Genomic DNA, 15,491 nt, shown 5'->3' with positions numbered 1-15,491 from the left:
GAGGCAGTTTTACGGAGATTTTTTTTCTTTATTGAGAAACTTAAGACTTGGTACATCAAATAAAACCAATTTCTTGGGGGAAAAAATCAAAACCCACAATAGAAAAAAAAGTTAACACTTTTTCTGGCCATGAGAACCCAGAGAATATATTCTTTTAATTGAAAAATTCTAGGCGCTTCATAATTGACCTTTTGATACAAAATGACCTACTAAATTTGCAATTTGTGGTTCTTGGTGTTGAGGTCCATAGGACAAGCTAGAAGTCTTCAAACCTTGAGCTGAATTCCACGAGGGTTTATTTGGCTTTTGAATCCTGAAAAGAAAAGCACCAACACATAAATATATACAAAATCAAGGGGGGAACGACATAGCTCAAGTGGTATAGTGCATGCTTAGCACACACAAAGTCCAGGGTTTCAATCCCCAGTACCTCCTCCAAAAATAAGTAAACCTAATCACTCCCTCTTTGTAAAATAAAAAACAACAAAAAACAAAAACAAACAAAAAAAAAAACCACAAAAAACAAACAAATACATAATCAAAAGAACCTCAGAGATGAACCCTCTGGCTGATATTCTATGTACAGAAACAAAAATGTCTCCAGATGTTGGCAAATGTCCTCTGAGGAAGCACCTCTGGTTAAGAATCAGCGACTTTGAAGCTAGCTACTGTATATAAAGCCCCACCTCCACCCTTCCTGGCCATCCTGTAACCAGTTTCTGTGGTTTTATTGCTTAAATTCCAAATGACAGGGCTCAGATCCTTAACAAGGGGGCCGCGACTGTGCCACGTCAGGCCCCACCAACACACCAGCTTTAGCCCTTTACCATGTGCCCGTTTTCCTGGCCTCTGCCCATGCTCATTTGGTTCTCTCCTTTCTCCATCTGGAGGCACCTGCCAGTCCTCGTCAGAGGCCCTAGTTAAGCTTCACTGCCCCAAGTCACTGCAGACAGAGGCTCTGGCCCCCAAGTCCAGAAGTCGGCAGAAACACACACTCTGAGTCAAAGTGTAGCCAGGTGTGTCTGTCTCACTCCAACACCAAGCTCTGTGCCCACTGTGGTCCCAGAGCTAAGTAGCAGGTGTACACACAGCTGACCTCACCAACCTTAAGCCAAATCAGGGAGATGTTCATAGAGGTTAAGACTGCGGGACGGGATTATAATGTATATCTATCATTATTTCAGACCAACAAGATGATTCTTGAGAAAGATCTAACCAGGTGCTCTTTGAAGAAAACTGTTGTTTGCACCTTCTAAATTATAAACTGTACTCTCTTCTCCAATTTAACTCATCTAGATGACAGAAAACCCCCAGGTGACAGCCTGCCCAAGTTATCAGGTTAAGGGGCAAAAACATGGCTCTATATACACTGCCCCTAATGTTTTAGGAAGATATTCACAAGTTAAAACCATTGCAGAAAACAAAAATAGCCAAACATACGGTTTGTCCTTGTCTAAGAGGTAGCAGCAGCAACAGCGCCCACCTTCTGGGCAGCTTCTTTCTTGGCATGATGAGCCTGCAGGACCGCCACGGCTTCATCCACCTGTGAGAAGTCTCTAGGTGGTCAGTGACATAAGGGAGCTCTCTGCCCATCCCTAGTGCCAGTGGCTTTCCAAAATACCCACACCACAGCAGCCCACAGGTTACAGGTGAGGCATGAGGAGGAGGCCCAGGGGGCAGGAGACCCTTCTGCCACCCCTGGGTGTCCAATGCCAACCCATCATCCTCCTGAGCCGAGTGAGCTGAAGCCATGGGGTCTGACGTCCAGCTCACCTTAGAGCGGAGAGACTCGGGGGACTCCAGCATGTGCAGCAGCTCCGAGTTGTCAATTTCCAGCAGCATCCCGGTAATCTTCCCAGCCAGGTTTGAATGCATGGTTTGGATGAGAGGGAATAAACGTTCACCTGTAGGAAGGTATTCCATTAAAAACCTGGACGAATCCCAGGAGAGAACAGAGGCCAGTAGTAGGCTCTGGCCCCCTCTTCTGCAAGCACATGGGTCACTCACCCAGCATCTGCTTCTGTTCCTGGGGGGGTGCTGCGGCCAGCATAGAGGCGGTCAACGGCTCCTGCCCCTGCACATGGACTGCAGGCTGGGGTGCCTGGGAACCAGGAAAGGCAGCGGATTAGCACCAAGAAAAGTGGTCATGAGCCCAACCACTCAACATCTGAAACGCTACTGAGTGGGAGGAGATGGAGATAATTGTCCTTGCTGTCAGGGAACTGATTTCAGTCTTGGGGGATTGAGAGGGTGACGGGAGGAATAGTGGCGTGAGCATAAAAACACAACCAACCACAATAAAAAAGGCACGCTATCCGAAGGGAAAGGAAATTAATATGAAAACATAAACCTACAGTGCTAGGCAATCACCTACCAAATGATTTAAATTTACTCCGTTACAATGAGCGTAATTTATCCAAGGTTACCCAAGACTTGGAAGCTCTGTGAATAATAAATAAGGTATTGCGAACATTTGTATGTGTAGCCCTTTCCTGAAAGTTAGCTTTCCTTTAGGATGAATGCCCAGTAGAGACTGGGTTGAAAGATGTGAGCAGCAAAACACTTTGACTTATTTATATTCCACATCATCTTTATTGCACCAGATGCTTTTACTGTATCAAACGCTTGAGGACTGTCAGCATGCAATGTCAATACCAGCCACAGTCCTAAAAGTATGGCCCTGTAGACAAAAAACATCTCATAACAGTGCCAAGTTCTGGGAAATCTCCAACTAAGAGCATGGGACAGGAGGGGGGCCCAGCTCTCGACAGCAGTTCCAGCTCAGAAACTGAGCTCTGGGTCCAACTCCTTCACCCAACCTAACACCTCTGAAGCAGAACCCCCCCCCATCTGTAAGATGGGGTTCTTTCCCACCCGAACCACCTTGTAGAGCAGCCAAGGATCAACTTGGCCACCTGCTGTGAAAGTGAAATGGAAGCTCAAAGAGCCGAGTGAGCTCTGCCTGCAGCCAGGAGAGCAGGAGCATGGCTGTCTCCTCTGGGCACTGCCGAATCCACTGTCATCAGGAAGAACACCTGCAGGCCCCTCCTCTCCCACTAGAAAGCCCCTCAAGGGCCAGGTCACCACACAGGACATGGCTCCCTGACACAGAGCAGGCATCTAATACCTGTGGAAGGAATCCAAGCAAGGCAGCTTTTAAACCATGTGGAAACGGGGGATACGCTTTTAGCATCGTGTCTGGTGGACCTCACCTGCAGAGGCTGCATGGCAGGGTGAGGGCTGCGGACACTGGAGGCATATTTGTAAGGTGCAACAGCCCGAGGAGCAGCGGCAGCAACGGCAGCACGAGGTGCCAAGTTCTGCACGGCTGTGGGGACGCCTTAGGAAAAGGACACGTAAAATTAAAGCCCATCAGTCTGGGCAAAGGCCCGTCAAATCCCATCTTTCCCCATTCTGTGTGCATCCAATACCACCTCCAGACTGGCAGCTGTCAGTCAGCCCTTGCTGGGCGGCACCAGCCCCACCAAAGTCCATAGCCAAGCGGTCCGGGCACTCAGACCCTACAACAGACCAGCAAATGCACATCAGTGTTGGCGGCAGATGTCCAACTGGCCACGTCCCACGGAAGGAGAAATTCCAAAGCATGGTCACGCAACACACATCACACATGGGGCCACTACTGCTACTTTTGAGGAAGAGCCAACAGGTAACATACAACTCTTTCCACCTCTCCGAATACAGGACATATTCTGCAAAAAAGCTCCTTGAATCTCCCAACCCCATCCAAAGAACAGGCTGCCTCTGTAGTAATTCAGCTAACAAACTTCTACAATTAGCCTTTTTCACATGAGTCAGCCACAGATGAGACAAAGAATCTTAAAAGGAACCAATACTTAGAACTTATCGTGTTATCCCTGCTGCTGAAGTACCTACCTAAGCACACAGCTAGGATTACAGAACCCGGACCGGACAACGCGATGAGCCCAACGAACTGACCAACCCTGGCAGCGCCTAGTCGTCCTGACTCCCTCCTCCCCGGGCCACACTTCAAGGCCAGTTTGCTCACCGACTCTCTGAGCGGTAGTAGGGAGGCCACGAGAGGCCGGAGCATTACCAGTTGGAGCCAGATGGCGAAGAGCTGGACGAGGCCCAGACTGGCGGATAGCACTTGGCATTCCTTGGAAGCCTGGTGGAAAGACAAAAATCACACATCACCGAAGAACGACGTGGATCTGAACCTAGGCTGCACATCTCAGAGGGGGAGGAGAGGCGGGGGAGACCAGAACAGTACACCCTGAGCATTAAATCACTGTTTCCCACCACCTACCTTGAGGTCTCCCACCTTGCTGCCAGCGTGGATTAGGCCTCATCTGTGCTAACTGGTTAGGTGTGTAATACGGAGGTCTTCCCTGAGCCTGTAAGAAAGAGGCCCCAAGCCCTTTTACTTTAAGGACCTGAAGCCATACTATAGAAGTATCTCATCTCTCTACCAGGCACTAGGCTAATTATTTGGGGCAGAAGCGCTCTCTTCTCAAAAGCTCGGGGGAGGGACGGTCAGTTAACGGAGATTCTTTTACTCTACCCCTGCCATTATGTGTTGGCGACCATGGGTAAGTCCTTCATTTCATTTTTAGAGTCTTCACTCTGACGGTCTGGAACTCCAATATCCAAAAATCCCTCTCCCCAACCACTAAGAACTGCAACAGCAGCTGTCAGTGGACAGGCTCCAAAGAGCCGTGAGCACAAAGCAGACCCACCTGTGGAACTGCTGGCACAAAGTAGCCCCCAGCTGCAGGCTGGAACTGATTTAAGATGGCGTTGGCAGGGAGTGCTCTCATGCCCGCGACCCGCTGCATATACTGGTTGGTCAAGTGAGCCTTTCTCTCTTCCTTTCTCTGGGCCAGGGCAACATACAGTGGCTTGGAGCCTACGATGCGTCCATTCATCTCAGTGACTGCTTTTGTTGCCTCTTCCGGGGATGAGAAGCAGACAAAGCCAAACCCTTTGCTTCTCCCATCCTCCAGCATCACCTACAAAACGAGACCAGCCACTTAGGACATGGGTGTCCATGTGATAAAAACCTGGGTTCTACTCCAAGAGTTACCCAATCTAGGTCAAGGCTTCTCAGCCCTGTCCCACGATGAACCCTAGACCAACTGACTGAGTCACTAAGTCACTAAAATGCTTAGGCCCTAAGGAACCCAAAGATATTTCCTGATACTTAGAAGCATAGCTACCTCTGGGAACCCAGAGATCTGGACTGTAGCATCAAGCAACTTATTTGCAGAACCCATGTGCCCAAGATCCTGGTGAACAAAACTAAGCTCTTAGCAAGGTTAGGACATGCTTTTGAAATACCACACGTGGGTATGAGTTCTAAAGCCAATGACTGCCACCATTATTTAATGGGAATAACAGAGCAGAAAGGTAACCAGCCAGGAGACAGGAACCTGGATTCTAGACCCATTCTGTAATCTTTGTGCTGTACAACCTTAAAAAAAGAACCACCTGCCTTGTCTTCTCTGAGCCTCAATATCCAGAATACCCTCCAAGCAAATGGCTACAAAGCTACATGTCTTCTGGTTCAGGCAGTCTTCTATAAACTGTCATTCACAAATGGCTTTTTCCTCACCTGAAAAGATCATTTATCACTTTCCCTGAGCTACCTCCTCAGAAGCCCTGGCAGCAACACGACCATGTGTGTGTCTTAGCTCACTGCCTGGAGAGCCTCTTGAAGTGGAAATCATGCTTCGAAGTAAAGGTGTGTATCAACCCAACAACAGTCTACCAATGAGGTGTGCAAAAATAATGTGACACCATGATCTTAAAAAGGATGCCCGGGAAATTTTAAGATATGGTTGTTTTGCTCTCTTCTTGCAAATGCCAACTTGACTCCTGTGCTGGTCAGCTAGGAGAGACTATTATTCGTTGCACTGATGGAGGCCAAGGGGGTGATAAGAGGGAAGGGGAGAGGAACTAAGGAAATCCTTGGGGGGGTCTTTGGCCCACACTCTGCTACACCTGAAAATAATGCTCCCTAGGTTATGAGCAACGAGCTAAGGGCCAGGGCAGGGTCACCAATTGTTGACTGGCCCACATGGCCTCCGTGACATCTGCTGCACCTCTGTGGAGCAGGAACGGTGTCTGCATCAGGCTATGACTCAAAACTTTCAGATGCCATCACGGTTCCCACCACACACCCACAGTGCCAAGGACATGCAGTGCTCCATCCTCAAGTAACCAGCATTCTTTCACTCAAGGACTCAAATTCCGTATCTTCAAAAGGGGGTTCATAATTACTCACCCTGCTAACTCAGCTGATATGATTATCAAAGGAAATCAAGCAGATGATACACACTGCAAAACATGCAAAAACAAACTTTCTATTCCCCACTCGCCCTTCCTTGAGACCAGATGGAAGTTTCCGACCCCAGCTCCAAAATCCTCAAAATGCCTTCGTTAGAGGAAAAAGTGTGGCAGAGTTGTAGAGACAGGCCCCAAGACAAATGGAAAACAACCTGTCTGGATTTCCTCTGCTCATACTGTAGCACCATCTGTCCCCACACCAGCACGAAGCAGCAAAGAATGGGAAAGATTTAGGTGCTCTGGGGGGTGTTGGCGGGAAAGAACTGAGTCAGATTCATCTCCATCCCCAGTGCCTAGGAGACAGTGCAATGAAATGTCATTTTCCAAAGCATATACTCAGATGGGTAGCTGAAGGCCAGGAGGAATTTGCCAGATTAATGTGATACCTAGCTACTCTCAAAAATAAACAAAATTTACATCTTATTCCTTCAGTGAAACAAGTACAATAAACTTCTGCTTCCATCCCAAAACCTCGGTATAAAATACCTTAGCGCTAGTGATTGATCCAAAAGGAGAAAACTCTTTCCTTAACTTCTCATCATCAATGGTGTCATCCAAGTTCTTAATGTAGAGGTTCACCCCCTGAAACAGAGTATCACCGTTAACTGCACTTCTACACCCAGACATCCCCTAAGACAGTGGTTCTCAAAGTGTGTTGTCCCCAGACATGCAGCAGCAGCAGCACCTCTGGGTACTTGTGAGAAATACAAAATCACAGGCCAGAAACCACACCCAGGGAACCATAAACTCTAGGGCCCAGAAACCTGTGATTTAACAAGCCCTGCAGGGGATTCTGATGCAGGCTCCAAGCTGAGAAACTCTGCCAGGGCCAGGGACGCAGTCTCAGCCTTGCTCAGCGCTGCTCAGGCTGACCACCGACCCCAGCAGAGCTCTCTCACCACCAATTCCAACAGAGGGGTATCATTTAAGTAAAAGGAACCCACAGGACTAAGAACAGACCCAGGCTTCCAGAACAGAATCCATAAATGAATAAATTAATTTCCTTCATCCTTGTTTCAGAATTGCTGCTGTATCTGGTAGATGTACCCTTTTAAACCTGATCTTGAGGGAGATGAGAGAGAGCAGACCCAAGATCCCCAAAGAGAAAGCCTGCTAAACTAAGGGTGCTTTGTACGTCCCCCTGCCGGGAGGCTGTGAGACCACCTCTCACCTGATAGCGACTAATTCTCTCCTGTTTCAGCTGTTCAAATTTCCGCTTTAACTCAGCCTGCCGTTCCACTTTCTTCTGTGCACGGCCAACAAAAATGACTTTCCCACTGATTTCTTTTCCATTCATCTCTTCCACAGCCTGAAGAGGAAATACATGTCTTTAAATTAAAATGCAGAGGCAGTGGCCTTGCTTTGGAGATTGTTAAGTCCCATCAAATATTTTGAGAAAGAAATCTTCCCTACGGGACAAACACTAATTTCACCCTATCGCCGAAGCTAAGCAAATCCAAACTTCATCAGTAAGACGGGGTTCTGGTCCAGGAAATATAGTGAAAAAATAGTACATTTGTAATAAACACAAGCATGGTGGACATGAGCCTACGTTGATAACGTGGCTGTCACTAAATTTCTAGAGTTTTGTGGGTATTATTTAAGTTATATATGTTGAGGCCTAGCATAATGTTGCACCCACAAAGAGCTGCTGTGCTGTCATCAAAATCAGCAACTCTGTGGTCTTAGTTCCCTCACCTACAAATGGGAACAAACCCGCCCTATTCTTTCAACTTACACGGCTCAACAGCCAAGGTGACAAGCATATGCCAAGTGCTTTGAAAACAGTTATATTAACATGGAAAATCTCTTGGGAAGACAATCCCAGAGTACAGTGACTGTGCATCACTGCTAGGTCCTCAGACAATTCCAGCTCCACTCTACTAGGTGCTGGCAAGGTCCTGCCCACACTCTGGGGCCACTTCCTACACACTTTTCCCGACCCTCGTGGTACTCTCACCTTATTGGCATCCTCGTGTTTTTCGTAACTCACAAAGCCAAAGCCTTTGGATTTCCCACTGGGATCTCTCATCACCTTGACACTTAGGGTCTTACCTATTACCAAAGGACAGAACTATTAGTCACACCATCTCCACCACAGCTCAAGGACAAAAGCCTTCTCTAGGAGCCCACTTGAAAGCAACCTCTTTGCTGAACCCAGATGGGACTCTAAGAGGTACTACGCTTGGCCTTCTAATTCTGACCAAGCTGCTGAGATGGCCTTGGGGATGGGAGAAAGTAGGACGAAGCCAAGTGCCAAGGCCTGGAGTCTATTCCTATCCACCCTGTAGCCTTTGCCATGCAAGGTACTTTACTTCTGGGTCTGGGTGCCCTCATCTCTTAAGTAAAAACAGATGAATTCCAAGTCTGGTGGACTGCGAAGGGGGACACATGGGGCAAAGGGCCCTGACTTACCAAACTGGCTGAATAGCTCTTTCAGACTCTCATCATCCACCTCTTCCCCAAAGTTTTTGATATAAACATTGGTGAATTCCTTGGCTTTGGCTCCAAGCTCGGCCTCTCGCTCTTTTCGAGACTTGAATCTGCCCACAAACCTAAAAGGAAACCATGAAAAAGTGATCACCCACAGGAACAAAACATGATTTTTAGGGGCCCAAAGGAACGCAAGTTAAAGGCTGACAGGAGAGGTTTAAACACAAGAGTCCCCATCCAACCACCGAGACAGCAAGCTCAGAGACTCCCCAGCAGAAAGAGAAAAGAGGCAGGACTGTCCTGCGAGGACCAGCCCCAGGGCTCCTGGCTCAGACCAGGGCTCCTCCTACCACATCACTGCCTTCGTGAAGAAACCTGATGACCATGTTTTTAAAACGTTCATTTCTGTGCATCTATGTAAATGCATAGAAAAGGTCTGGAAGGATACAAACCAAACTGTTAACAGTGGTTAATCCTAGGAGTGAGATAGTTGGAGTGAACTAAGAGGTAGCTGTTTCTTTTTCCCTTTATTCATTTTGGTGCTGTTTATACTTAAGGGGAAAAGGTATTCATACATTAAAAATTTTTAGTTTTCTTTCTAGTGATACCTTTGAAAGACTTGACCACTGGGCACATACACATCATCAGTGCAGCCCGTCCCCTTGTCTGTTCACTGACCCAAAGGACAGAAATGATTTTTACTTGTCATAGCCAAGATTACTGTCCCTTCTCTCCCTGCATGGCTTAGCTAAGATCCATGCTTCTCCATTCTGCAATAACCAAACCAAAGCAACAGAGTCTATTATGAACAGTCTTCTGCAATGGGATGAGATTTTTCACTGTAACCAAATTAAGTGTTACTGTGGAGCCAGCCTTGTATCTGAAGGCCACTGAGTCATAAGTTAGCCAAGTGGAGGGGACAATTTGGCATGAACCCCTAGCAAGTGACCTGATGGACAGACCTGAGTCACAGGAAAGCCAACGTCACATGGCTAGCATACAGCTCCTGGTCAGCCCAGGGCCCTCTCCACTCTGCCGCTGGCCAAGACCCCTGCTCAGAGTGGGCTCAGAGCTGCCTTCCAGCCAGCCCCAGTTGCTAACGCTCACAAAACCCACGGACGGATGCTTTTAAGGGAGAGGCGGCAGGCCAGCCATGGCTTGGGCAGGAAGCCCACCTTGGCGAGTCAAAAGGGCTGCCACAGCTCGGGCAGGGAGACTCACCAGCCCTGGAGTGGAGAGGTAGGAGCAGGCCACACTTGGGCCGAGAGAACCAGTAGCCGCCTTGTGTGTGCCAGTTAATACCGAGGTGGGGCCACGGCTGGCTCATGCGATGGCTGTTGCTCCGGACTGGGACACTCACACTTTGCGGTCATTGAGAAGCATGCCGTTCATCTTCTCGATGGCCTTGTCGGCAGCCTCTTGGGTCTCGAAGTGGACAAAGGCATAACCCTTAGAGCCGTTCTCATCACACACCACCTGTTAAAAAGACAAGGTGGGCCACTTCAGCACAACTGCCCAGCTCCAGAGACTCGGGAGCCATGCAGGCTCCCGCTCAGGGGCTCCTGTGTCTGAAAGGCCACCAGCCCATCAGTGGTCAAGAGGCAGAGGCTACAGCAGGTACTGAGTGATGTTCCATTTACAAATGGTAGCCACTCTCAGGCTGCTTCTATTTCAACTGTGTTCTTATTTCATTAAAAAACATTTAGAGACCTGGGTGCAAAACCACAGAACTACAGAAAGACAAACCAGCTTCCAAGTCCACGGTAGGACTCCAGGCTAGTGTGGAGTCAGACATGTAAACCACCACCACCACACAAGCTGTACAAAATGCTCCACATAAACAGGTGCTCAGAGAAGGAAGAGGGTGAACTCATGCTTCTAAAACGACTAAGCACAGCTTCCTGGAGACCAGAGGCACTGCTCTGGTACCGTACCCACCTCCCTGCCCTCCAATCACCCGCCCAGAGAGAAACCTTTTGATGCCTTCCAAAGTTAAAAAACAGGGAGGATATTTCAGGCAGAGGGAAGAATAAACAAAGACATGAAAGCACCTGCTGGTTTATGCGAGGCTGTGGCATGAGATTATCTACAGGGACTTTCAGGCTTCAGAGCCATTTCCAGTATTCTGAAAATTATCAATACCCTGTCGCCCAATTCCAAGTTCCCCATTTGATTATCTGTTTCCATGATTCAGTAATTATTCTGCTGAAATCATTTAATCAATGTTTACCTTGCAGGACAGAATGTTTCCAAAAGCAGAAAAAGTATCATAAAGTGCCTTGTTATCTATAGATTTGTCCAGGTTCTTGATGAAGACATTTCCCACGCCAGATTTTCTCAAAGAGGGATCCCTCTGAGACCACATGATACGAATTGGCTTTCCCTTAATCACATCAAAATTCATGGTATCCAAGGCCCGCTCAGCTGCAAGAGAGAAACGCAAGAGAGAAACACGGTTGAGGGTATAATACGTTACCTTGCTTAGGTGACTGCCACGTCCCAGGAACAGATAACACCAGGACTTCTCAAGGTAAGCACTGATAAAAGGCAACTCTATTAAAAGTAAAGGACATCAGATTCCTCCAGCCTGCAATGCTAGTTCTCGCTAATTGCCTTCCTTCATGGCAGAAATCTCAACCGCTCTGAGTCTGCATCCTCGCTGGGTAGGTAAGGTTAGGCAAGATATTCTAAACAGATTTATGGCACCAGGATCAAATGATAACACCTCACAACTGACTAAGCTTCATCATTTATAAAAGCCTCTACGGCCTACTGCCCACTGGGACACAGGTGGAACAGGTAAAATGATTCATCTATAAAATGGACAAACATGTTCAGGATGGCTAAGCGGTAGAGGTAACTACTGACTAAAAAAACTAATGGCAGACTTCGGTTATTTTTCAGTAAGGTATTGCATCAATGTTATCAACAACTAGCTGTCACTCAGTTTACAACCCATCCATAAGACAAATGACAAAAAACCTGTGAGCAATCGACTGGGGAAAATGCACCGTCTCCGAATTTAGTGGAGTCTCTTGTATTTTCAATTTCTGAGACCAAAAGTTGATTCAGACAAAAAAGCCTCAATCATCAAAATGATCACACATGGAAATCTTCTTTGTATTATTAGGACAAGACAGATGAAACCGCAACACCTTTCTGCCTGAGTAGACAGTGCAGGTAGGCCCCAGCCCTAGTGGTTTCCAGGCTGTCTGAAGCCTTACTCTGAGACCTATGGAATTCCAGGACTTTCAAATGCCCTGGTGCCCAATCATGTTCTTCATCCAATGCTTTGGGATGCTTCCTTAGCTTCCCAACCACATCCATACATACACCGTGGAGACCATTTAAAGAACCAGAGGCTAAAATAAATAGAAAACCTCTTTACCAGTAGTAACAAGGCCCCAGAGCTGGTGGCACCTTCTCCGACTTATGCAATGACATCCTCCAGAACCCTCTCCCATCAGGGGTGTGGATAGGGGGTGTTTCTCCTGCCTCAAGGCACCATCTCACCTAAAACAGGGACACAATTCCCTAACTCTGCCAGAAGTGTCCCCTTTTCACTATTTCCAACCACTGAGCCTACCTGAGGAAGGTGGGAACGTTCAGTATGGGGGCAGGGGCAGGGAAAGGGGAGACAGATTCAAGTTAGGAAAAATCCTTACAGAAGAGCTCACTGGTGATGACTCTGTGACCCACAGCCTGTGCCCCATGTTTCATGAATTAGCAGCAAAGGAGCCCATTTCAACCCAGCTCCTTGTCTATTTCCAGACAGTGCTGCACAAGGCAAGTCGGCTTAGTCTGACAAATCTGGATGCACTTATTTATAGCAGGGAGAGGTCCTGCAGAGGTATGTGCTGGCAGACACACAAACCAATGGCTTCTGTTACTATCTCTAAGTGACAGAACTTTTGTTCAGAAGAGTGAAGGAGGCAGACAACAGCCAATGTGCCCACTACACCCCCCCTAAAAAGGCCACAGAGCTACCTTGTGGCCTGTGGCTAGACACAACGCAGCACACTGAACTGGCGGTAGTAGTGCTGCGTGCCTCTCAACAAGTCCAATTCTCTGGCCTCAGCCACATCCTGGGCAAGTGACATTCTCTGTGCTTCACAGACGGGGAACAAAGTAGGGACAAAAATAGGGACCCGGAGATCCTCTGCCATAGACTGGCTTGTTTCTCCCGCTAATGGTCTCTACAGTTGTTGCCGTTCATTCTGAGTCACGTGCAGCCCCTGATTAGGTTTCCCCTGGCCTGGCTCCCGCCCTGCCTGAAGCATACCTTGCGGGGCTCTGGCCTAAGGCCCCAATCAGGGCTGACAGAGCACTGCACCCAAAGTCCCCAATTAGCCCCCAACCTTTTGCAGCTCCCTTTCCTTCTCAGAAGTCCTCTCCTCTTCAGATGGGATGAAGTAAAAGGGTTCTGACAAGTATACAGCACTGTTCACAGGTGAGGCGATAAACCCCACCAGCCTAGCAGATTTCCAAGCGGAGCTGCCCCTCTCTCCCCCCACTACCTGCATTACCATTCTCCACAGCCCAGGGCTTCCTCCAGAGACGCTCCTCCACCCCCGTGGCAAACACGCACATCAGGGAAATGGCTCGGCACACGCAGTTCTGGTGGTGCGGGCACAAGTGCCTGCTCAAGTTTAACGCACAAAATTGTCCCCATTTCCTACCAGCCCTGAAAGACTCCTTATTAGCACAAAATCAAAGACTCAGCCCAGGGTAAAGAGGAAGGGGGCAGCATCTTCGCCTTGTAACATTTTTGCAGGAATTGTGTTTTAATCATCCCGCCTTTCTGGTAGGCCTGTGACAGCCCCAGCCCATGGCCACTGACCAGGCAATGGTCTCTAACAGCACAGCCCCCTTACCCTGACATGGAATGCCAGTGACTTCCCTCTGGTCCCGTTCTGTCTCCTTGGGCTCCAACTCCTCCCCCTCCACCGATTAGCCCAAGGTCACCCAGTTAGTAAGCGGTGGAAGCAAGATTCAAACTCCAGTCATCTGATGCCAGGATCCCGTGTTCTCAATCCCTGCATCCTGTTCCCCACTATGGCTTCTGTGGCAACGTGCCGTCGCGATGCCCCCTCCTCGGGGGCAGGGCCCTGCCTGGAGAAAGACTCCCAGGGTCCCCTGGGAACCCACAAATCTGTGGACACGGCTTCTACTCACCGTCAGCCGGCTGCTGGAAGTTGACGTAGGCATAACCCAGGGAACGGCGGGTGATCATATCGCGGCAGACCCGGATGGACAGCACAGGCCCCGCAGGACTGAACTTTTCGTACAGCATGGCCTCGGTGACGTCCGAGTGCAGGTCACCGACGTACAGGGAGGCCATGGGGTAGCTGCTGGCCGCAGCGTTCATCTCCCCAGCCCCCACTACCCCGAGCCCCGCCAGGAGGACTTCTTAGAGGGACCGCGCACGACAAAAGGGGCTCTTCTGGGAGCCGTGGCCTGCACCGCGGCTCACAGGTGGCAGTGAAGCTAAGAGAAGCTGGAGTAGGCTCCGAGGACCGGAGAGAGGAGTTCGGGGACGGCTCGGACTTGACTGCCAAACCGCAGACAAAAGGCTCTCAAAAACAATATGGCCCTCCGTGGGAGTTTCTAATTTTCAGCTGTCCTGGTCTGAAGCTCCAAATTTTCCAAAAACAAATACAATAAAAATTAAAAGGGGACGTCCCTCCAAATTACAAAAATTCTTCAAGAGACAACCAAATGGGGCCCACGGCGGCCTCCGGAACACGCGTTTCTCTATAAATATAGGCCTCGGGCTCCCGGCGGTTTAAGATTACAGCAGCCCGGGGAAGAGGGAAACCAAATATTTGTCGGTGCCGACTCGGCAAGCCCCGGGCGGCCGGAGCGCGCAGCCGCCTCCCACGCCGGGCCGGCGAAGGGCAGCGCGGACACGTGGTGCGCGGAGGCCGGCGCACGGGGGGCGAAGGCTGCGGGCGCGGGGCTGCCACGCGGTGCGGCGGGGCGGCGAGCGGAGGCGCGTGGACGCGGGCGCGCGGGTGGCTCACCACCGGACCGACGGATGGGGACCGACAGACGCCCAGGTGCGGCGGCGGCGGGCAGGCCGGAAGCGTGCAAAAGTGACTTCCCCGCGGGTTCTCCGAGGAGGATTCGCTTTTTTCTCTTTCTTTCTTCTTTTTTTTTTTTTAAGGTTTTAAAGCGTTTTCAGGTTTTTTTTAAATCTTTTTCTCTTTTTTTCTTCAGGCTGTTAGGCCCGAAAGCGGCGAAGGCAGCGGCGACCCGGGGCGGAGAGAGGCGGCCGGGGGAGCCACCGCTCCATTTATACCCGCCCGCCCCGGGCGCTGCTGGTCGAAGGGCGCCTCGCGACCTGGGCGCAGTCGTGCCCGCCCACTCGGCCCGGGGGCCCGAGGCGGGGCGGCCACGCGAGAGCGTCCCGGCGCGGCCGCGCAGCGCCACAGCGACCCCTGGCGCGCGGAGGACCGCTCCTCCGGGGCCTCCGCCGGACCCAAGAGCCGCTTTCCCTAAGAGTGGGTAGAGTGCAAACCACCCGCCCCTCCGGGACTAGAACCCATGGATAAGGTAACCCACCCACACGCAAAATATTTATAATCAATGCCTTGCCTAACTGTAAAATAAAGATGATATACAATTAATTATAGTTACACATTAGGTCCTCCACTGTGTACATGATTGGGCCCAAATAAAGAAGACATTCTGAAGTTTTTAGACTACTGGGACCTAAAGGTAGAATCATC

The 15,491-nt window shown here is 49.6% G+C and overlaps 1 protein-coding gene and 1 non-coding gene across 7 annotated transcripts; both read right to left on the bottom strand.

The window, feature by feature from the left end:
- Positions 1–7: 7 nt before the first annotated feature.
- Positions 8–15,059, bottom strand: PABPC4 (poly(A) binding protein cytoplasmic 4). 6 transcript variants are annotated; one of them, XM_031464858.2, is made up of 16 exons: positions 13,936–15,059; positions 10,991–11,184; positions 10,121–10,236; positions 8,743–8,882; positions 8,288–8,382; positions 7,499–7,636; positions 6,814–6,909; positions 4,719–4,991; positions 4,304–4,376; positions 4,028–4,147; positions 3,435–3,521; positions 3,213–3,340; positions 2,008–2,101; positions 1,774–1,904; positions 1,441–1,543; positions 8–313 (listed from the first exon to the last, which is right to left on the bottom strand). In XM_031464858.2, exons 1-15 carry the CDS (start codon positions 14,126–14,128, stop codon positions 1,454–1,456), a joined length of 1,968 nt encoding a protein of 655 aa, XP_031320718.1. In that variant the 5' UTR covers positions 14,129–15,059; the 3' UTR covers positions 8–313; positions 1,441–1,453. The 6 variants fall into 6 exon arrangements, with proteins under 6 accessions (XP_031320718.1, XP_031320720.1, XP_031320716.1 ...); XM_031464860.2 differs by having other exon boundaries at positions 4,076–4,147; XM_031464856.2 differs by having other exon boundaries at positions 4,289–4,376; positions 13,936–15,058.
- On the bottom strand, positions 6,431–6,565 carry LOC116156984 (small nucleolar RNA SNORA55). Its single transcript, XR_004140949.1, has one exon. It is a non-coding gene; the product is annotated as a small nucleolar RNA SNORA55 (small nucleolar RNA).
- Positions 15,060–15,491: the final 432 nt, after the last annotated feature.

Source organism: Camelus dromedarius, chromosome 14 (assembly GCF_036321535.1).
Source record: "Camelus dromedarius isolate mCamDro1 chromosome 14, mCamDro1.pat, whole genome shotgun sequence".
NCBI classification, from domain to species: Eukaryota; Metazoa; Chordata; class Mammalia; order Artiodactyla; family Camelidae; genus Camelus; species Camelus dromedarius.
This window is presented reverse-complemented; position numbering and strand designations above follow the sequence as displayed.

Bases quoted from the DNA above. Each gene is read 5' to 3' on its own strand.
- PABPC4 (XM_031464856.2), bottom strand. From the start codon at position 14,128: ATGAACGCTGCGGCCAGCAGCTACCCCATGGCCTCCCTGTACGTCGGT. The intron at 4,148-4,288 runs GTAGGTGGTGGG...TCTTTCCACCAG, and splicing joins GCAAGGTGGGAGACCTCAAG to GCTTCCAAGGAATGCCAAGT. The intron at 3,341-3,434 runs GTGGTATTGGAT...CCTTTTCCTAAG, and splicing joins TGACAGCTGCCAGTCTGGAG to GCGTCCCCACAGCCGTGCAG.